The sequence below is a fragment of the Pseudophryne corroboree genome, chromosome 8, assembly GCF_028390025.1.
Source record: "Pseudophryne corroboree isolate aPseCor3 chromosome 8, aPseCor3.hap2, whole genome shotgun sequence".
Classification (NCBI taxonomy): domain Eukaryota; kingdom Metazoa; phylum Chordata; class Amphibia; order Anura; family Myobatrachidae; genus Pseudophryne; species Pseudophryne corroboree.
In genome coordinates, this window is record NC_086451.1 from 341,200,805 (window position 1) to 341,224,886 (window position 24,082).

The 24,082-nt window shown below is 46.3% G+C and overlaps 1 protein-coding gene across 1 annotated transcript in view; it reads right to left on the reverse strand.

Moving 5' to 3' along the window:
• The window catches only part of LOC134949844 (mucin-2-like), a 44,479-nt gene that overhangs the window by 16,559 nt on the left and 3,838 nt on the right, over positions 1-24,082 (reverse strand). The window contains exon 5 of the mRNA XM_063938554.1: positions 23,412-23,924. Coding sequence (XP_063794624.1) covers positions 23,412-23,924 — 513 coding nt within the window. The remainder of the gene's footprint in view (positions 1-23,411; positions 23,925-24,082) is intronic.

Below are 24,082 nucleotides of genomic sequence, written 5' to 3' on the forward strand. Positions count from 1 at the left end.
GAGCTCTTACAATCCAGTAGTGACAATGGGCCTAATTCAGCATGAATTGTAGTTATTGGGAAAATTCTCAAAACTACAACTGCTTCCACTAGCATGCTGGGGCCGCCCACGCACAGGGCAAGGCCACCACTCATGCTTGGTTCCCCCTCCCATAAAAATACTTTGCTAAACAGCAAAGCACTCGCATCTTTAGGGTAGCCTCCTGTCTTCTCAGCGTCGCCAGGGCCACCGTGTTTTTGTTAGCAGCGGCTGTGTGCGACGTTACACAGCTGCCGCGGCCCCCCCCTCCACAAACAGTCCGGACACGCCTCTGCTGTCCAGACTGTGCACTCCCAACGCTGCATCGACGCCCACAAAATGCTGCAACGCCGCCCCATCACCACCCCCACCAGCACTTAGACTGCGATAGCAATCCTCAAACATCCGCGCAGCAGCATGCGCGCATGCACAGAAGTGCAGAAATCACCATATAGCGATTTCAACATTTCAGCGTTTCATGCTGAATCAGGGCGAATATTTGTTTGTCCGCTACATCATTCCAAAAGTTTGCCTGTATATGGATATCACAAATTTTACTCTGTATAATAGAATGTATTACTGTATGATTGCTTTGTGCTCTTAGATACTGTACATTTCATTTTAGGGTAGTGGTTGGATTGTGGTTCATTTAGTTCATACATGCCAACCTTTGGGCTACACCCATCGGGCGAGGTTGGCACTGTGGGGGAATGGCACATCAGAAGTGGATGGAACAGAGACATAGTGGGTGTGAATATGTCACTGTGGCCCTGCCTCCTTCTATACAATGCCGTGATTGCCAGGGGCTGGGACACAATGACATGATTCAGAGAGAATCTCATTATCGACTGCCCGGACCACCCACTTCACCCAGGAAGTCGGCAGCTGCGGACAGCTCCTGGAGACTTGTCCACTCTTCTGGGTTGCCAAGAGCGCCATCCGATTTTTGGGAGTCTCCTGGAAGATCCAAATGAGTAAGCAAGTATGTTTTAGTTACAACTGGAGTGTCTGACAATGAAATTCACAGTCAATATTTATCTTTTGGGCAAGTAGCTAGGAAGTACCATAGTCTTTCATTTTCAACTGTAAAAGTACATATAGGTTTCTATGGGGGCTGCTAACATGATGAATATACAAAACTCGGTAATGCAAAGCATTCCGAAACTTGGCCACAGTAACTAATGTTATGTGAAGATGGCATGCAACATTTCTTTTAGATTCCACCCTGGCAGTGGCCATTTGCATGTGTGGTCTGATGAACATGCATGCGCAGGAGCACAACCCGCACCCGAACCAGGAAGAAAATAGTTGCATTAGCGATCACTTTAATTCCTACACATTGCAGGGATGGGCTCTTATTTGTTAGGGAACTCCAGCACTACGTGTGTGAGACCCCTAGAGCCGGTGAGAGTGTCTTCTGCCAATAACAGCCCCTCACTGTTCCCTTAGTGCACAACTAAGTGGGAAACGTAACCAGGTAGAAGTTAACTGATGTAACAATCAGGTGCTGAGTGTGTACTGATTGGAAACAGAGTGCTGCCAGCATTAACTAAGTTGCAGAGAGACTTGCTAGATGAACTGTGTCCAGGCTGCATATTGCAATAACACACAGAGGGTAATATGTAGCTTGAGTACTGGATATGCTGCAGGCTTGTGACTTACAGACACGGCTGGAGTGACTTTATTGCAGAAGACATCCACAGGCACACAGGCTGGATATGCATGGTACTAGGACTGGAAGGATATATTCACAGAGACTTGAGAGGAGCCTGGATCTGAATCAGTTACCAACATGAGGGTAACTGGAGGGTCACGGCAAGACAATGACACAGGATAGCAGGTACAGGGCAGGTTCCAACAGGGCAAAGGTGCAGGATTGGCAGGGACAGCACACAGAGAACTGAGGCAGGATGCAGGAATGCAGATACACAATGGCAGGGCACCATTGTGACAATGGCAGGACACAGGAACAGACTGGGAGACTGGGAACTGTAAAGAGTACTAGGGAATATCACCGGCCACAGGAACTGGTCAGAATCCATAATGAAAGGGAGAAAGACCAATCACAGGAGTCATCAGACTGGAGTCAGTTAATTAGTTATTCCAAACAGGTGGGCTGCTGAACGTGACAGCCAGCATCCTAGATGCTAGGAGACAGCCAGAATACAGACAGAAATGAGCCGCAGCAGCGACTCATAACACTATTACTGTCCCTGGATGTAATTTTTAATACATTTGGGTAATACTTAATTTCTTATTGACACTATGGGGTATATTTACTAAGCTCCCGATTTTGACCGAGATGCCGTTTTTTCTTCAAAGTGTCATCTCGGTTAATCTCGGTCATTTACTAAACACTAATCACGGCAGTGATGAGGGCATTCGTAATTTTTTGCTAGTTCAGGTAAAAAATTACGAATGAATACACCATCGGTCAAATTACGCCTGTTTAGATATGAATCTCGGTCATTTACTAAGAAGTGCAAAGCAAAAAAACACAAAACACTGCCGTGAAAAATTACAACTCGTAAAAAAGTCCTAAAAAAAACAGACCTGCTTTTTTTTTCCGTGATTTGAGATGCATGCAGGGATCCATGAGATCCGTGCATGTATATCAGTGGGAAGGGGTGGGAAAGTGCTTATTTTTGCCAAAAAAATTGCGTGGGGTCCCCCCTCCTAAGCATAACCAGCCTCAGGCTCTTTGAGCCGATCCTGGTTGCAGAAATGTGGGGACAAAAATGACAGGGGTTCCCCCATATTTAAGCAACCAGCATCGGGCTCTGCGCCTGGTCCTGGTCCCAAAAATACGGGGGACAAAAAGAGTAGGGGTCCCCCGTATTTTTAAAACCAGCACCGGGCTCCACTAGCTGGACAGATAATGCCACAGCCGGGGGTCACTTTTATACAGCGCCCTGCGGCCGTGGCATCAAAAATCCAACTAGTCACCCCTGGCCGGGGTACCCTGGGGGAGTGGGGACCCCTTCAATCAAGGGGTCCCCCCCCCCCAGCCACCCAAGGGCCAGGGGTGAAGCCCGAGGCTGTCCCCCCCCATCCAATGGGCTGCGGATGGGGAGGCTGATAGCCATTTGTGATAATGAAAAGATATTGTTTTTAGTAGCAGTACTACAAGTCCCAGCAAGCCTCCCCCGCATGCTGGTACTTGGAGAACCACAAGTACCAGCATGCGGCGGAAAAACGGGCCCGCTGGTACCTGTAGTACTACCACTAAAAAAATACCCAAAAAAACACAAGACACACACACCGTGAAAGTATAATTTTATTACATACATACACACATACATACATACTTACCTTATGTTCTCACGCAGGTCGGTCCTCTTCTCCAGTAGAATCCAAGGGCTACCTGTTGAAGAAATTCTACTCACCAGATCCATGGGTCCAGGCTCCTCGGCAAATCCAGGGTTAATCCACGTACTTGAATAAATAAAAAAAAACGGTGTCCCGACCACGAACTGAAAGGGGACCCATGTTTGCACATGGGTCACCTTCCCACGAATGCCAGAAACCCACTTTGACTTCTGTCTAAGTGGGTTTCTTCAGCCAATCAGGGAGTGCCACGTTGTAGCACTCTCCTGATCAGCTGTGTGCTGCTGTCCTCACTGACAGGCGGCACACGGCAGTGTTACAATGTAGCGCCTATGCGCTCCATTGTAACCAATGCTGGGAACTTTCTGCTCAGCGGTGACGTCACTTTAGGTCAACCGCAGGGCAGAAAGTTCCCATCATTGGTTACAATGTAGCGCATAGGCGCTACATTGTAACACTGCCGTGTGCTGCCTGTCAGTGAGGACAGGAGCACACAGCTGATCAGGAGAGTGCTACAACGTGGCACTCCCTGATTGGCTGAAGAAACCCACTTAGTCAGAAGGCAAAGTGGGTTTCTTGCATTCGTGGAAAGGTGACCCATGTGCAAACATGGGTCACCTTTCAGTTCGAGGTCGGGCAACCGTTTTTTTGTTTTATTCAAGTACGTGGATTATCCCTGGATTTGCCGAGGAGCCTGGACCACTGGATCTGGTGAGTAGAATTTCTTCAACAGGTAGCCCTTGGATTCTACTGGAGAAGAGGACCGACCTGCGTGAGAACATAAGGTAAGTATGTATGTATGTGTGTATGTATGTAATAAAATTATACTTTCACGGTGTGTGTGTCTTGTGTTTTTTTGGGTATTTTTTTAGTGGTAGTACTACAGGTACCAGCGGGCCCGTTTTTCCGCCGCATGCTGGTACTTGTGGTTCTCCAAGTACCAGCATGCGGGGGAGGCTTGCTGGGACTTGTAGTACTGCTACTAAAAACAATATCTTTTCATTATCACAAATGGCTATCAGCCTCCCCATCCGCAGCCCATTGGATGGGGGGGGACAGCCTCGGGCTTCACCCCTGGCCCTTGGGTGGCTGGGGGGGGGGGGACCCCTTGATTGAAGGGGTCCCCACTTCCCCAGGGTACCCCGGCCAGGGGTGACTAGTTGGATTTTTGATGCCACGGCCGCAGGGCACTGTATAAAAGTGACCCCCGGCTGTGGCATTATCTGTCCAGCTAGTGGAGCCCGGTGCTGGTTTTAAAAATACGGGGGACCCCTACTCTTTTTGTCCCCCGTATTTTTGGAACCAGGACCAGGCGCAGAGCCCGATGCTGGTTGCTTAAATATGGGGGAACACCTGTCAATTTTGTCCCCATATTTCTGCAACCAGGATCGGCTCAAAGAGCCCGAGGCTGGTTATGCTTAGGAGGGGGGACCCCACGCATTTTTTTTGGGGGATTTTACATTGTTTAATTAAAAAAAAAAAAAATAAGAACCCCAGCACGGATCACACAGATCCGGCCGAGATTGATTGTAAAAAAAAACGGCAGTGTTTTGCTAATCACTGCCGTAAAAATAGGTAAAAAAAAAACGAATGACATCGACATCGGAAGAAAAGAAAAACCCGAATACGACAGCTTAGTAAATCCATCGTAATCAATTCAAAAAGTTGCAGTTTTACACTGTCGATGTCATTCGTGATTGAACTTTGACCTTTTTTCGGAAATTACGAATCTTAGTAAATTTACCCCTCTAAGTGGAAATAAGAAAATAGTATTTTAATTACCTACCGGTAAATCTTTTTCTCGTAGTCCATAAGGGATATTGGGGAGGCTTAGTACGATGGGGTATAGACGGGATCCAAAGGAGCCAGTGCACTTTAAATTTCTTCACTGGGTATGTTGGCTCCTCCCCTCTATGCCCCCTCCCACAGGCAGTTATAGGTAAAACAGTGCCCCAAGGAGAAAGGACATATATGAGAGAAGGAACATAATAACAATGAGTGGTGAGATTTATATACCAGCACACCACTAACATAAAACAACCAGCAATGGCTGGTAACAATAACAGCAACAGATGAACAGGTAACCACATAAAAGAGAACCTACAGAAAAGTCAACGCACTGAGGTGGGCACCCAATATCCCTTATGCACTATGAGAAAAGGATTTACCGGTAGGTAATTAAAATCCTATTTTCTCTGACGTCCTAGTGGATGCTGGGGACTCCGTAAGGACCATGGGGAATAGCGGCTCCGCAGGAGACTGGGCACAAAAGTAAAGCTATAGAACTACCTGGTGTGCACTGGCTCCTCCCCCTATGACCCTCCTCCAAGCCTCAGTTAGATTTTTGTGCCCGAACGAGAAGGGTGCACACTAGGTGGCTCTCCTGAGCTGCTTAGTGAAAAGTTTAGTTTTAGGTTTTTTATGTTCAGTGAGACCTGCTGGCAACAGGCTCACTGCATCGAGGGACTAAGGGGAGAAGAAGCGAACTCACCTGCGTGCAGAGTGGATTGGGCTTCTTAGGCTACTGGACATTAGCTCCAGAGGGACCGATCACAGGCCCAGCCATGGATAGGTCCCAGAGCCGCGCCGCCGGCCCCCTTACAGAGCCAGAAGACAGAAGAGGTCCGGAAAATCGGCGGCAGAAGACGTCCTGTCTTCAACAAGGTAGCGCACAGCACTGCAGCTGTGCGCCATTGCTCTCAGCACACTTCACACTCCGGTCACTGAGGGTGCAGGGCGCTGGGGGGGGCGCCCTGAGACGCAATAAAAACACCTTGGATGGCAAAAAAATGCATCACATATAGCTCCTGGGCTATATGGATGAATTTAACCCCTGCCAGAATACACAGAAAAACGGGAGATAAGGCCGCCGAGAAGGGGGCGGAGCCTATCTCCTCAGCACACTGGCGCCATTTTCCCTCACAGCTCCGTTGGAGGGAAGCTCCCTGGCTCTCCCCTGCAGTCACTACACTACAGAAAGGGTTAAAAAAGAGAGGGGGGCACTAATTGCGCGAAGTATTAAAAATACAGCAGCTATAAGGGGAAAAACACTTATATAAGGTTATCCCTGTATATATATATAGCGCTCTGGTGTGTGCTGGCAAACTCTCCCTCTGTCTCCCCAAAGGGCTAGTGGGGTCCTGTCCTCTATCAGAGCATTCCCTGTGTGTGTGCTGTGTGTCGGTACGTTTGTGTCGACATGTATGAGGAGAAAAATGATGTGGAGACGGAGCAGATTGCCTGTAATAGTGATGTCACCCCCTAGGGGGTCGACACCTGAGTGGATGAACTGTTGGAAGGAATTACGTGACAGTGTCAGCTCTGTATAAAAGACAGTGGTTGACATGAGACAGCCGGCTACTCAGCTTGTGCCTGTCCAGACGTCTCATAGGCCGTCAGGGGCTCTAAAGCGCCCGTTACCTCAGATGGCAGATATAGACGCCGACACGGATACTGACTCCAGTGTCGACGGTGAAGAGACAAATGTGACTTCCAGTAGGGCCACACGTTACATGATTGAGGCAATGAAAAATGTATTACACATTTCTGATAATACGAGTACCACCAAAAAGGGGTATTATGTTCGGTGAGGAAAAACTACCTGTAGTTTTCCTGAATCTGAGAAATTAAATGAGGTGTGTGATGATGCGTGGGTTTCCCCCGATAACAACTGATAATTTCTAAAATGTTATTGGCATTATATCCTTTCCCGCCAGAGGTTAGGGTGCGTTGGGAAACACCCCCTAGGGTGGATAAAGCGCTCACACGCTTGTAAGAACAAGGGCTCTACCCTCTCCTGAGATGGCCGCCCTTAAGGATCCTGCTGATAGAAAGCAGGAGGGTATCCTAAAATGTATTTACACACATACTGGTGTTATACTGCGACCAGCAATCGCCTCAGCCTGGATGTGCAGTGCTGGGTTGGCGTGGTCGGATTCCCTGACTGAAAATATTGATACCCTAGATAGGGACAGTATATTATTGCCTATAGAGCATTTAAAAGATGCATTTCTATAGATGCGTGATGCACAGCGGAATATTTGCCGACTGGCATCAAGTCTAAGTGCGTTGTCCATTTCTGCCAGTAGAGGGTTATGGACACGACAGTGGTCAGGTGATGCGGATTCCAAACGGCATTTGGAAGTATTGCCTTATTAAGGGGAGGAGTTATTTGGGGTCGGTCTTTCAGACCTGGTGGCCACGGCAACAGCTGGGAAATCCACGTTTGTACCCCAGGTCGCCTCTCAACATAAGAAGACGCCGTATTATCAGGCGCAGTCCTTTCGTGGGCAAGCGGGCAAAAGGTTCCTCATTTCTGCCCCGTGACAGAGGGAGAGGAAAAAGGCTGCAGAAATCAGCCAGTTCCCAGGAACAGAAGCCCTCTCCCGCCTCTGCCAAGCCCTCAGTATGACGCTGGGGCTTTACAAGCAGAATCAGGCACGGTGGGGGCCCGTCTCAAGGAATTTCAGCGCGCAGTGGGCTCACTCGCAATTAGACCCCTGGATCCTTCAGGTGATATCTCAGGGGTACAAATTGGAATTCGAGACGTCTCCCCCTCGCCGTTTCCTAAAGTCGGCTTTACCGATGTCTCCCTCTGACAGGGAGGCAGTTTTGGAAGCCATTCACAAGCTGTATTCCCAGCAGGTGATAATCAAGGTACCACTCCTGCAACAGGGAACGGGGTATTATTCCACACTGTTGTGGTACCGAAGCCGGACGGCTCGGTGAGACCGATTCAAAATCTAAAATCTTGAACACTTACATACGGAGGTTCAAATTCAAGATTGAGTCACTCAGAGCAGTGATTGCGAACCTGGAAGAAGGGGACTACATGATGTCTCGGGACATCAAGGATGCTTACCTTCATGTCCCAATTTACCCTTCTCACCAAGGGTACCTCAGGTTTGTGGTACAGAACTGTCACTATCAGTTTCAGACGCTGCCGTATGGATGGTCCACGGCACCCCGGGTCTTTACCAAGGTAATGGCCGAAATGATGATACTCTTTCGAAGGAAGGGAATTTTAGTTATCCCTTACTTGGACGATTCCCTGATAAGGGTAAGATCCAGGGAACAGTTGGAGGTCGGTGTAGCACTATCTCAGGTAGTGTTGCGGCAGCACGATTGGATTCTCAATATTCCAAAATCGCAGCTGATTCCGACGACTCGTCTTCTGTTCCTAGGGATGATCCTGGACACAGTCCAGAAAAAGGTGTTTCTCCCGGAGGAGAAAGTCAGGGAGTTATCCGAGCTAGTCGGGAACCTCCTATAACCGAGCCAAGTCTCAGTACATCAATGAAAGGGTTCTGGGAAAAATGGTGGCTTCCTACGAAGCAATCCCATTCGGCAGATTCCACGCAAGAACTTTCCAGTGGGACCTGCTGGACAAATGGTCCGGGTCGCATCTTCAGATGCATCAGCGGATAACCCTGTCACCAAGCACAAGGGTGTCTCTCCTGTGGTGGTTGCAGAGTGCTCATCTTCTAGAGGGCCGCAGATTCGACATTCAGGACTGGGTCCTGGTGACCACGGATGCCAGCCTGCGAGGCTGGGGAGCAGTCACACAGGGAAGGAATTTCCAGAGCTTCTGGTCAAGCCTGGAGACATCACTTCACATAAATATCCTGAAGCTAAGGGCCATTTACAATGCTCTAAGCTCAGCAAGACCTCTGCTTCAAGGTCACCCGGAGTTGATCCATTCGGACAACATCACGGCAGTCACGTAAACAGACAGGGTGACACAAGAAGCAGGAGGGCAAGGCAGAAGCTGCAAGGATTCTTCGCTGGGCGGAAAATCATGTGATAGCACTGTCCGCAGTATTCATTCCGGGAGTGGACAACTGGGAAGCAGACTTCCTCAGCAGACACGACCCCCACCCGGGAGAGTGGGGACTTCACCCAGAAGTCTTCCACATGTTTATAAAACTCGACAAGTATTGCGCCAGGTCAAGGGACCCTCAGGCAATAGCTGTAGACGCTCTGGTAACACAGTGGGTGTACCAGTCAGTGTATGTGTTCCCTCCTCTGCCTCTCATACCCAAGGTACTGAGAATTATAAGATGGAGAGGAGTAAGCACTATATTCGTGGCTCCGGATTGGCCAAGAAGGACTTGGTAACCGGAACTTCAAGAGATGTTCACGGAGGATCCGTGGCCTCTACCTCTAAGAAGGGACCTGCTCCAGCAAGGACCCTGTCTGTTCCAAGACTTACCGCGGCTGCGTTTGACGGCATGGTGGTTGAACGCCGGATCCTGAAGGAGAAAGGCATTCCGGATGAAGTCATTCCTATCCTGATCAAAGCCAGGAAAGATATAACCGCAAAACATTATCACCGCATTTGGCGAAAATATGTTGCGTGGTGCGAGGCCAGTAAGGCCCCGACGGAGGAATTTTCAACTAGGTCGATTCCTACATTTCCTGCAAACAGGAGTGTCTATGGGCCTGAAATGGGGGTCCATTAAGGTTCAAATTTCGGCCCTGTCAATTTTCTTCCAAAAAGAACTAGCTTCAGTCCCTGAAGTTCAGACGTTTGTGAAAGGGGTACTGTATATACAGCCTCCTTTTGTGCCTCCAGTGGCACCTTGGGATCTAAATGTAGTTTTTGGGTTCCAAAAGTCACATTGGTTTGAACCACTTAAATATGTGGAGTTAAAATATCTCACATGGAAAGTGGTCATGCTGTTGGCCCTGGCCTGGCCAGGTGCGTGTCAGAATTTGCGGCTTTATCCTGTAAAAGCCCTCATCTGATTTTCCATTCGGACAGGGCGGAATTGAGGACTTGTCCTCAGTTTCTCCCTAAGGTGGTTTTCAGCGTTTCACCTGAATCAACCTATTGTGGTGCCTGCGGCTACTAGGGACTTGGAGGACTCCAAGTTGCTAGACGTTGTCAGGGCCCTGGAAATATAGGTTTCCAGGACGGCTGGAGTCAGAAAATCTGACTCGTTGTTTATTCTGTATGCACCCAACAAGCTGGGTGCTCCTGCTTCTAAGCAGACTATTGCTCGTTGGATTTGTAGTACAATTCAGCTTGCACATTCTGTGGCAGGCCTGCCACAGCCAAAATCTGTAAAAGCCCATTCCACAAGGAAGGTGGGCTCATCTTGGGCGGCTGCCCGAGGGGTCTCGGCTTTACAACTTTGCCGAGCAGCTACTTGGTCAGGAGCAAATACGTTTGTAAAATTCTACAAATTTGATACCCTGGCTGAGGAGGACCTGGAGTTCTCTCATTTGGTGCTGCAGAGTCATCCGCACTCTCCCGCCCGTTTGGGAGCTTTGGTATAATCCCCATGGTTCTTACGGAGTCCCCAGCATCCACTAGGACGTCAGAGAAAATAAGAATTTACTTACCGATAATTCTATTTCTCGTAGTCCGTAGTGGATGCTGGGCGCCCATCCCAAGTGCGGATTGTCTGCAATACTGGTACATAGTTATTGTTACCAAAAAATCGGGTTATTGCTGTAGTGAGCCATCTTTTCTAGAGGCTCCTCTGTTATCATGCTGTTAACTGGGTTTAGATCACAAGTTATATGGTGTGATTGGTGTGGCTGGTATGAGTCTTACCCGGGATTCAAAATCCTTCCTTATTGTGTACGCTCGTCCGGGCACAGTATCCTAACTGAGGCTTGGAGGAGGGTCATAGGGGGAGGAGCCAGTGCACACCAGGTAGTTCTAAAGCTTTACTTTTGTGCTCAGTCTCCTGCGGAGCCGCTATTCCCCATGGTCCTTACGGAGTCCCCAGCATCCACTACGGACTACGAGAAATAGAATTATCGGTAAGTAAATTCTTATTTTCTCTAGCATCCATAAGGGATATTGGGGAGACTTAGTACGATGTGGACGTCCCAAAGCTTCCAGAATGGGTGGGAACGTGCGGAGACTTCTGCAGCACTGCCTGCCCAAACTGGGTATCCTTTTTGGCCAGGGTATTAAGCCTGTAGACCAGGTAGCAGCTTGGCATAGTTGCAAGGCTGAGACTCTACGGGCAGCCACCCAGGAAGAGCCCACAATCTTGTAGAATGGGCCTTCAGAGACTTAGGAACAGGTAAGGCTGCTGACACATAGGCCTGTTGGATAGTAAGCCTAAGCCAACGAGCAATGGACTGCTTTGAAGCAAGACAACCCTTTTTCTGTGCATCATAGAGCACGAACAAGGATTCTGTCTTTGTGATCCGAGCCATCCACTTGACATAGATCATCAAGGCTCGCACAGCATCCAATGCCTCCGGAGGAGCAGAAGCGTCAGAACTGGATGGAACCACAATAGGTTGATTCAGGTGAAACGCTTAGACAACCTTTGGCAGGAGTTTTAAAACTCTCTTTTGTGCTGAATTAGATCACGTCTGCTCTGTCTAGTCTACAGAAGTGCTGATAGAACCCGGAAGAAACAGAAAAAAAAAAAGCTATTTAAAAATCCGTGTGTAAACAGGAAAAAAAAAGTCTATTTAAAAAAACTGTGTAAAATTTTTTGGCGCCAAAAGGCATACACTAAGCGTACTGATACTTTGCATACTCTCTCACATATTGTTGCCATAGGTTACTAGTCATTTTAGACCTGTGTGAAATCGGATACATTTGTTTGCTATATAGATAAATTTGAAATAAGTGTATTAAGGGTGTAATTATAAAACACAAAATGCAGTTCTGGCCTAGTTGTTAAAGTTGTTAAAGGTTTATACAGAATAACTGTGGGGTGTGTTTGTGAGCGATAGTAGCTTTTAATGCTCACATTTATAGAGACTGTGTGGTTTGTTAAATTGCGGACGCACGTTTGTACACGTGGCATGGACAAAGTACAGGAAAGGCACGCAAGGTTGCGTAGGATTGCGGACGCAAAGTACAAATCACACGATAGCTGTTCAATTAAAGGTGGGGTAGTATATATTTAATACAACAGCACATAACTATCCGATTTCAAAAGCAGGTTACCTTAATACTTTGTTTAAACTGTATTACCTCTGGGATAAGACTACTAGTTAAAAGGAGTGATAATTTCTGTACAGAAAAGAAAAACACAGTGTATTTGAGTGAGTGAAAGCAGGAGTGGATGTATTGAACCCCGAGGAGAAATTGGGATCCCGTGGAAACACTGGGTTAGTAGAGGCTCAGTGGCGTAAGGGTTCGCAACCCAACATATTGTCTAGGTGGTCTGAAGTGGTCTAGGTGATCTAGGTGGCCCAAATCTAGGTGGTCTAGAGTGGTCTAGGTGTTTCAGGTAAAGCGATCGTAGGGCGGATAGATAACAAGTATCTATATGCTGTGCGATTGAACTGCACGCCTCTGTGTTCTACACAGCACAACGTGATACTATTGTGTCATATGCGCTGTGAAAAGCATACGCAGGCGTGATTGTGTAAACAAGGGGTTGTTCTTTGATAACGTCGGGAAATTTCCCTGGTGGGCTTCCACTGGAAAGGGTGAGCAATAGTTATTGAAGTTTTCTATTTTTCACCCTACAAAAATTCCAGTGGAAAGATACCGAAAAGGAATTTTTCGCTGCCTCTCTCAGGAAAATATTCCAACAAAACTTCCACCGAAAGAAATTGCAGTGCTGTAAGGTCTGATAGGAGCCCTAAGTTGGGTACATCGCGATCCACTATCAACAGTGTATCGTAGTACTGGCCAGCGTGGGCGAGAGCGGGTGAAAGGCGCTCGAGTAACTTTCACTGTCTGCTTGTATTATGTATTTTGGTGTTTGTGGGAAAAGGCCCGCAAATATGGGAGCCAGTTGCTCAAGCGAGAGACGTTTAGCCAGGGTTCAGGCAGGAAAAGTGCGGCAAAAGGGTCAGCAAGGTTTATTATGTGTGAGAAATATGGTCCACACATGGAGGCTTTTTGCAATGAATGGGTGCGTATGACTGCTGAAGATAGGGCACCATTCCCTGGGATGGGTACTTTTGAACCAGAGGTATTGCAGAACATAAGGATTAGAATATGTCTGATTAAATCTAGAAAACAAAGGATCAGATATACCGATTGTTTAAATCTGTGGCAACAACAGGGGGAGGAGCAAAATGAACTGGCTCGCACAGCAGGTTCCAAACCTGGCAGGAATGTAAGTACGAGCACACCATTACCGACATAGGTCGAAGGGGAGGAAATGGCTACAATCAATGGTACATCTGTAAATGATAGAAAAATGCAGAATCAATGTGTTAACCCTAACCCTTGCAAGTTGTATCCTGTTTTGAATTCTCTTCAAGGTTATAGGTCACAGGAAGATGAAGGATCCAGACTAATCTCAGCTCTCATTCAGGCAGTCACCCTACAGGAAACTCAGGTGGGCCCTGCCCAACCAGTAAGAGCAGTGACGGTGTCCCCTATTGAAAGGGCTGGTGAGATCACAGCCACCGGTAAGTGTGAGACTGTTCATTACACAGAGACAATAACACCTCACAGTGAGCAAATTAGGAATGGAATGGTAGGGTTACATCCTGTCTTGGAAATAGTAACTCCCAATAGGAGGACCTATAGTCAGGGAATAACCCTCACCAGGAAGAATGCAATGTATTGCTCGTGGTCCAGATCAGAGCTGCGGTCAATCATTTCAGAATTCCCCGATCCCCGGAAGCATTTAGCCAGATGTCAGAAGTATATAAAGGATCTGGGTAATGCCCATGAACCTACAAACCGAGATTGGCGGAAACTCTTGAAAGCATGCCTACCCCCTAATATTGACACCCACAAATTTATAACAGAGTGAAAATAGAGTCAGTCGATCTTCTGACTGACGAATCCAATCAGGAGAATGTGGAACGAATTAACATACAACTAGGATTGTATTTCCCCACTGCTAAGTGGAGAAAATGTTTTTCCATAAAGCAGAGAGAAAATGAAATGACATCTGAATATTTTCATAGGGCCTTGCAAATAATGGCTAAATACACTGGGGTATCGGATATAGGGAACAATGCGAATTACAGGGAGGTGGCTGTCTCTGTGCTAATGGACGGGCTCAATAAGGCATTGAGGGACAGGGTGCAAACATCTTTGCCTAATTGGAGAGGGGTCACAGTAGATAATCTCAGAGAGTGCGTTATTGAACATCACAAGAATATAGCTATACGCAGAGAACAACAGGAGGAGAGGTTGAGGACTGTAAGTATACAGGCTCTTACAGCAAAGTCCCATCTGCCTAAACCCCAGACCCTTGATGTTTGGAGAAAACCAAGACTAAGTTACATTTGTAGGAAGGAAGGGCATTTTGCCAGGGATTGTAGGAGTAGTAGGACACATAGTCAATATAGACCCCCTAGACAGAAAACACGAGCCACATTATTAAACACATAGATGGTACCAAGGGACATATAGTAAGGAATCACAAGCCACATAGAAAACACTGATTCGGCTAATGGGAAGAACGAAATATATGCAACATTACCCTTTGACAAAACTTGCTGGGGTTAAGATGGGGCCTCTAAACTTTTGCTTCTTTTTCTAGCAGAAATGGCCCCTGATTAACTTAACAGGAGCTTTGTTAGATATGATATACATATAATGTGCTCCCGCTCAGGAAGTACAAAGTATGTTAGACACCCACGAAGACTAATTTACATTTTACTGTTCTAGATTCATGTCCATCACAGATAGAGGAAATTATCTCACAGATACCGGGTTCCCTATGAACTTAGGATGGACAGGACACTGGATTGACGGCTGGGATAATCCCAATAGCGATACAACAAACACAGAATTTTTTTTAAGGGGAGTAGACCAAGTAGAGAATCACTTCCCCGTAGTGCCCAATCCAGTTGTCAATTTTTTTAAATAAAATCTTCTTTACCTCTCCAAACTTATCTGTCACCAACTTCTATTCTGTTTCGCCACAATTTCCTCTTCATCTTTTTCGTTCACACAGGGTGGTCCAATACATGGACCCGATTACAGTTCAAACACCACATGCCTACTCGGTCCTTCAGAGTTCTGCCCAAACCCAGTATATCTTACCAGCAGGATGACACCAGTATTACTGCAGTGTGCCTTGTCATGCACAAAGGGTGGAGAATAGGAATACTGGTGAAGGGAGATTGTGTACAGACACTGATATGCATGATGGTGTGACGGCCTGTTGGTGAATGGCAAACCTGACATTTTCTTTTTCATTTTCCCTCTCCTCTCTCATCCAGAGATGTTTTTACTTCACACAACTGATAACATGAAATAATTAAATTGAAATTCAAAATTTGTGTTCCCTACAGGAAAAGGCAGTCTGGAAGGCGAAGTGATATGGTCAAGAGTCCTCAGGACTTTGGACAGATGGACACCGTAAGCCATATCTCAAGTCTAGCTGAGGTGGCACACGGTCTGACTCATCTAGGTAAAGAAGGCATGTGCAAGCTGGTAAGAGCCTGTTGGAGTGCACCAGGAATCTCTTCTCATGCAGGTAAGAAAGCAATGACATGTCTTACTTGCTTGAGGAAGAATATCGGTAAGGCAATACCAACAGAGCCATCCCATATCCCTCCTACAGACGGACCTTTTCAGGTAATACAAATCGACTTCATACAGTTACCACCCTGTAGGAATTTGAAATATGTGTTAGTATGTACTGATGTGTTTTCCAACTGGGTAGAAGCATTCCCCGCTGCCACAAATACTGCTGTGTTCACTGCAAAGAAAATCGTGCAGGAATTTGTGTGTAGATATGGTATCCCTAGAATGATTGAAAGTGATAGGAGTACCCATTTTACAGGTGAAGTCTTTCAGGTCATGTGCACACTGATGGGAATTAATAGCAAGCTGCACACTCCGTACCAACCACAGGCGAGTGCAAAGGTGGAGAGAATGAACAGCACTATTAAGAATAAGCTGAGTAAAGTAATGGCTGAAACTGGATTGTCGTGGCCAGAAGCTTTGCCACTAGTGTTGTACAGCATCAGAACAACTTCCAGGTCTCCACTTAACTTATCACCCTTTGAAATTCTTTTTGGTCGACAACCTCATGTAATGATAGACCCCAGGATGATTTGAAATGCAATAACGAAATAACTGTGAAATACTTGGTTAGGATGAGCCAGCAGCTGAGAAATCAACAAAGAAATCTAAAGCTGGTGATTCCTGACCTACCGAACAGTAATTGTCATGACATTGAGCCTGGGATTATGTGATGATTCGAAATTTTTTACACTCAGGTTGCCTCATAGACAGGTGGGAAGGATTGTATCAAGTTTTGTTAACCAGCACGACAGCACTAAAGGTCACCGACAGAGAGACTTGGGTCCACTCGTCCCACTGCAAGAAGGTTGCTGACCCAGAGAAAACTCGTGACAAAGAGCAAGGTGAAGAGAACCTCGTATCACTAGAGTGTTTATTCCGGGAAAGCCGAGAGGCAGGACTGATGAAACGGCACCTGAGCGCGGAGAACAACAAGATCAAAGACGGTTGTCGTACCATTTTTCTTTTTTCACCTCACCCCCACTGCATTTTTCTTTATATTTTGTTTCCCTTCTTATTTATTTCCTCTTTGCTCCTTAACGAAATGGATCTACCTCAGGAGACTGTGTTTTGGGTTTTTCTGGTAATTCTGTTTTTGATCAGGACAATCTGTTTTGGTGAGGGTCCCAGAGACGTCGATCAAAGATCTGGAATGGGTTCTGATGGCGAGTACGGATTTGTAGGATCTCAGGAGCAGCACATAACTCTAGTAAAGGCTGGTATCAGTAAGCACTCTGGTAGTCATGGAGCTCAGAGGCAATGTGAGGGGTTATTGTCTGATGAATATTGTATTTGTAGGTATTGCGAGAACATAGTCGAAGATGGGTGCATCCAGAGATGTCAGTCCAACATTAATATCGACATGGACCGACATCCGTTGAGTGATTACCACTCACTAGTGGGTAAGGTCTTAAACCAGACAGAATGCTGGGTGTGCTCACAGGTACCTCAAGGACAGAGTAAGTCAGGATTAGTGCCGTACCCTTTAACGATAGATGAAGTACTCGAATTACGGGGTGGGAGATCGGTGGACAAGAAATTCAATATATCTAGGCCCCCTAGCTTGAAGCTCCACCAGTATCATGTAGATAGATCACTAGTGTGTTTTAATATTTCCAATTTCCGAAAACCAGGAAATTGGGAAGTGACGTGGAATAACCAGACAATGACCTTTTCGCACAGAGCTGATAGGATACCTGTCAACTCTGAACTTGTACGCAAGATAGCCAACAGTGGGAAGTATTTTTGGTACCGGTATACACGTGGAAGCAAAACCATGTGGGTTGGAAAGGTATCGCAGGGGTATTGTGCCCATGTCATCCAGCCCGATATTTGTACTGAACAAATGAGAGAACTAGGGATTGGTTTCTTTACATGGAAGATTTGCAATATGGTGTTGTTACATTTTGTCCCCTATGTTCTCCCAGATGATGCCTATTTTATATGTGGTAGGAAAGCGTACAAGTAGCTTACTCCGAGCTCTGAGGGATTGTGTTATATTGGGAGAGTACTACCAGAGGTCATGACCATAACCCACGACAAAATGAAAGACGTTCACCGCAACGCTCAGGCTCCTTATACTCATACACATTATGAACACATCATCAAGAGACACCTCATAGATAGGGCAGAGCACGCAGACTCTGATTTAATCCATGAATCCACCGGGATTCAGTTCCTTCTCGCATTAGATATCATCCGTACTGCCAGAGGAACTATAAATTATAGGTACATCCATGCGCTAGCGAACTTGATAGCTAATATCACCGAGATAACACCTTCAGGTATACAGGGAGGGAGTTACAAGCCTACAAGAAGGAACTAATTCAGCACAGGATGGTCCTTAATTACGTTACAGCTGTGACAGGTGGGTACTGTGTTACCCTGGCAACTCAATATGGCGTGAAGTGTTGTACGTATATTACGAATAGCACTGACGACCCCACGGAGATCATCGATCAAAAGATAGATGAGATCTTACAGTTGAAGTGGGAGTTCAGGAGGAAGCACAACCTTACCTTGACGGCTGTGGGTAATGAACTGACCGGCTGGGTCTCATGGTTGAACCCACGCAAATGGTTCTCAGGGTTAGGAGAGTGGGCACAGAATGTTATTATGAGTGTGGGAACGTTTTTCCTTTGTATCCTGGGAGTCATCATAATTATTGGTCTGATATTCAGGTGTGTTCAAATTTTAACGCGGTGCAAGTATAGCACAAATTTGATGAGTCTAAGGAGCGGGGCATTGTTACAGCAGCAGATTTGATTTATGATCCATCTGTAGAAACAGTGTTATGATAAGGATTGCAAATGAATTTCATGGCCTCTTTTCTTTCACCATTTTTCTCTGTTTCCCCCTTTACCCAGAAACATCCAACCGGAAAAGACGTCAACCCTACCCAAATGTTTATGTGAATGTATTTTTATATATGTGTCTTATCTTCATCTCTACAACCTCCAGTTAATGGCACACATAGTCGACAGGTGTTATCCAAATATAGTAGCACTCACATATATTCCCCCTCCTTGTATTATCAACTAAATGTGCTCCCCATTTGTTGGTACTAGAAGCCGAAAAGGTGAGGGTCAAAAGCCCTTACCCGAAAGGAGCTCGGTAGTGTTTGTTTGCCCATTTACAAATCCTTAATACGGGATAAGAAGGATTTAATGTATACTTCGCAATACCTCAAAGCTTACTTAGAACATATGTGGCACGATGATACATGCCCCTCAGACATTGATTCATATATACTTGCTTTTTACTATCCCACTAGGCTATACATTTCCCACCTACAACTCTCCCCCGATCATCCAAACTTTGTATATATATATATATATATATATATATATATTGTATAGATAATATCTTCAGTTTATTAGTTATGCGTGGCAGTTATTGATGACTGCCAAAGGGTGGACTGTTGAAGTCGGAAAATATTATGGTACACACATCACGTACAAACACCATGCAGATGGCCTCCGTGCGCGTACTTGATCTGCCGTGCGTGCGCATATTCGCAAGTTGCGTATGACCGATCACGCGGTAGTGCGTATTAGCGCGTGGTATGAGTAATTACGGTAGCATTTGTATTTGCACGGAAAAGCCACAAAGACATATCTCATATTTAATCCACATAGTGCAAAATGTACATATAGCCCACATGCACCCCACCAGCAAGTTATACCTGTTTAAAAGGTACAATAACAAAGGGATTCACCTTTACAGGATATGAGGGGACAGCATTAGGTTAGGAGGTGGTGTTTGGTATCTAGCTGTAGGGTATTTTAAGGGCAACATTCCGGTAGCAGATTGCAGAAGATAGCACGCTCCTGCGCATAATTATGCGCAGGAACAGAATATCACTATTATACTGTATTTACTGTACTTTGATATTCGTAGGGAACCCAATCGAGACCAACTGCAAGTGCATCTGGACCAGGCATCGCCCACCAATTCAAACCAACCTATGACCCCTCCTGTACTGTAAATGACCAGCCCTTTGACCTATAGGTGAAGAGATTACAGTTTCTATTGTTTTATGTTTTAGCCAAATGTATAAAAAGCCAAGCTGCCTGGCCGGTCTCTCTCTCTCTCTGAAGGTCATCTTGCTTGATTGACTGAGCACTGGGACCATGTGGCGCTAGTGAAACAAATGTATGTACCATTGATTGTAGCCTCTTTTCTCTTATTGTGATTGTATTGTTATTGTAACCCCCTTAAAGCAAATATATGTGTTGGTGGGTCGGATCCCAGCATTCTAAATACAATTGGTGTCGTGCCTCTTTCCTGCTAAGGTTTAAAGTGTATTTCAGCCACTAGCTGCATTGTGCTTTCAGCGTGTCGGTGTGTGTGTACGCTAAGTTAGTAAAAAGTACGTATGTTAAAGATTACATCTAGCAGCCACAGCTGCTCGAATTTCAGTGTAAAAGGTATTGCTTTTTCTGTCCTGTATGTTAATCAACATTAACACGACCATCTTCCCCAACAATCTTATGCAGAGATGGATGGATACTCGAGCAGGTCGGAGCACCATACGGACCATCTCCTGAAGTGTTCTTGCTTTGTCTTCTGGGAGGAACACCTTCTGGACCACAGTATCCAGTAACATCCCCAGGAACAGGAGCTGCTGAGTTTGCTCCAGGTGGGACTTCTGTAAATCGAGAATCCACCTATGGTGTGACAGAAGTTGGATAGTGCGGTTGATATGGAGCAATAAAAGCTCCCTGGATCCTGCTTTTAATTAAGATCGTCCAGGTAAGGGACAACATTGACCCCCTGGATCTGGAGCTTGAACATCATCTCCTCCATTTCCTTTGTGAATACCCTTGGAGCTGTGGACAGGCCGAAAGGCAGTGCCTGGAACTGGTAGTGGTCGCCCAGCAGGGCAAATCCTCAGATAAGCCTGAAGAGGTGGCCAAATAGGAATATGAAGGTAGGCATCCTTGATATCCAATGAAACCATGAATTCCTTTTCTTCCAGGCCCGCAATCCCTGCTCTCAAGTATTCCATTTTGAACTTGAAAATCTTCAGGTAAAGGTTCAAGGACTTTAGATTCAAAATGGGCCTTACCGAACCATCCAGCTTTGGTACCACAAACAGGTTGGAGTAATAACCCCTGCCTCGGTGTGGTATTGGTACTTGAACTATGACGTGGGACTGGACCAACTTTTGAATGGCCTGTTGCAACGTTACTCGCGTAACCTCCAAAGCTTGTAAGCTTGATTTGAAAAAGCATTGGGGAGGAGCACCATCGAACTCCAGCTTGTAGCCCTGAGAAATTAGGTCCCTGACCCAGGCATCTTGGCAGGAAACCTCCCAGATGCAGATGAAGTGACGCAGTCGAGCTCCCACCTCGAGATCCCCTCGGGGTGGGTGGGCACCGTCATGCTGAGGACTTAGTGGAAGCAGAACTGGTGCTCTGTTCCTGAGAACCGGTGTTTGCAGGTCTTTTTGTCTTACCTCTGGTGCCTCTTGTTGCATTGGAGGCACCCCATGCCCTAAATCAAAATCTGTTAGACCGAAAGAATTGAACAGATGGCCCCGAGTAGGAACTCCTAGCCATCGGGGCCCCAGAGGGGAGAGATGTAGATTTCCCTCCAGTGACTTTGGAAATCCACGTATTCAACTCAACCCCAAAGAGCCATTCCCCAGAAAATGGGAGGGATTCCACAATGCACTTGGATTCTGCGTCCGCTATCCACTGACACAACCACAAGGCCCTGCGCACTGACACTGCCATGGTAGACATCCTAGCACTAATATTGCCCATTTCCTTGAGCGAGTAACACAGGACGTGTGCAGTGTCCTGAATATGCTTCAGGAGAGTAACCGTAGTGACCAGAGGCATTCCCCGGAGAGGCCCTCCTGAATCTGAGTAGCCTATGAATGTCATGGGTCATCCAGCAACCCGCTATGACTGGCCTTTGCGATACACCTGCTGTGTAGATAGAATTTAGTGTAGTCTCTATCTTTCTGTCTCAAGGGTCCGTTATGGTACAGGAGCCCGGGGCAGGCAGCACCACCTTTTTTGACAGTCGAGAGACTGAGACGTCAACTGCCGGGGGCTCTTCCCAGAATTTCCTACCTTCAGGAGCAAATGGGAAAGTGTGCAAAAATCTTTTTGACACTTGGTATTTTTGTCTGGATTTTTCCAGGCTAATTTAAATAGGTCATCTAACTCTGCAGAATCAGGGAAAGTGACATTAGGCTTGTTTTGTGTAAAGAAAAATGATGCTGTGACGCAGCGTCCTCTAGAGGGAGCTTTAACACGTATAGCCAGAATGAGAGGTTCAATACCCTGAGCAGAAGCGGAATCCCCACTAACGGAATCCAAGTCATCCCCATCCTCCTGTATTTCCTCATGTGAATCAGAGAGTAGAGCAGGTAAACCACGCTTTTGTGGTCCTGATTTAGAGAGGGGGGGCTGTGTAACATCTGCCCTAGCAGCTAAGTCTGCAACAGCCTGTTGTAGTAACTGAGTTTTCTGAACATTAGCAGTGAGTTGTGATGACATATCAGACATCATAGTCTTAAGGGCCCCTAACCAGGATGGCTCTGGTCCCTCTCCCCCAGCCCCATCACTGAGCTGTGAAGATTTGCTGCATTGTTCATATGAAACAGAATCAGATGATAAAGGAGAGAATCTGGTGTGGCATACACTGCATAGTTTGTTTTTACCCATGTTTACAGTAATCACAATGACATACACATACACACAGACAGTAATACTTAGCAAGTCTGCCCGTACTGTATGTGAGAGGAGACACAGAGAGAGAGAAGACCAGCACACCCCAACTACACTGCCCCAGTGAGGCTGTCAGCTTACTATATCACAGTGAAACAATAATGATTTCTGCCCTGTATAGGGCACAGATTGTGTACAATAGCGGCTCTCCCCCTTTGCTACACCCTATACCAGTTTTCTAGCGTGTCTTGTGAGTCAGGAGGAGCTGTGTTGCTTGCTGCTGTTGCATTAAGCAGATGAAGGCGCCAAAATGCCGCTGGTCCCGCTCTGAGGTAGTTCCGCCCCCCCAATGACGCCGGAGCTACAGAGATTTTTATACTGGCAATGTCTCCTAGTTTGCTTAAAGACATCACACAAGTGTTAGTTTAAGCCACCGCTAGCCAGTTTACATGGGGGGCTCTAGCCCCCGGCTGGTACTCACCACAGTCGTCACCTTCAGGCATTTGCTAGGGGTGTGTGGCATGCTGCGATTGTGACAGCTAAGGTGCTGGGCCTCGCTGAACAAACAACCTCTAAGGACGGAGGTCCTGCAGCGGGGATGTGGCTCTGACACCTCGCAAGGCTGGTGACCACCCAAAAACTCCCACAGTGCAGGTATGCTGTTGCCCAAACAGCATACCGAAAATAGTAAAAGTTTAAAAGAAACTGAAGAAAACTCTCTGGAGCTGCAGAGATGTGCATCCTCTCCTGAGGGCACTTTTTCTAAACTACCTGTGGGAAGAGGCATAGTGGGGAGGAGCCAGCACACCCAGTGAAGAAATGTAAAGTGCACCGGCTCCTTTGGACCCCGTCTATACCACATCGTACTAAGTCTCCCCAATATCCATTATGGATGCTAGAGACATTATACTTAACTGTTCTAAAACAAATGTGCCTGAAAGTGCACTTACCTGTATATGTTGGTAGAGATGGTTTGGGTGAGTTCTTTGTGAAGTCTGTGAAAGTAATTACTGGTAGTACTGAAGATGTCACAGTAGCTAATGAGGAAGCATTCCCTTGTATGCTGTTGGAATCAGTTGACTCTTGCGATGGTACAGTTGTATGGTTTGCCCACGGCACAGAAGATGTAGTTCTGAATGCTGGTGGACCATGACGCGTTGAGGATGTATTGTCGGTTGCAGATGCATTATTTCCAGTTGGTAGTATGATACTGGAATTAGCTATTAGATCATCTCCATTAGAGGTGTTTGATAATTCTGGTTGGATTGTCACCAGAGTATCAGGTGGTTTAGTAGGAGATGTATTATTTGGTATAATAGAACCTGTGGTACCCTTTGTAGCCACTGTTGTAGAGATAATTCCTGGTGTGTTTGCTACAGTAGAAATACTTGTAGTGGCAGCATGTGAAGTCTCAGTGGAGAGTAAAGTACCATCTAGTGTAGTGCTGGTAGATGTTAAGGTATCTGAAAACAAATGATTATACATAATATTAATAATTAATTAATCATATAACATTTCTGCTCATAGTAACTGGTTTCAAATATAACATGAGCATTATATATAGACTATAGGGCTCCTCTAGAGTTGGATGCAATTTGTGTGTAGGGGGTCATTCCGAGTT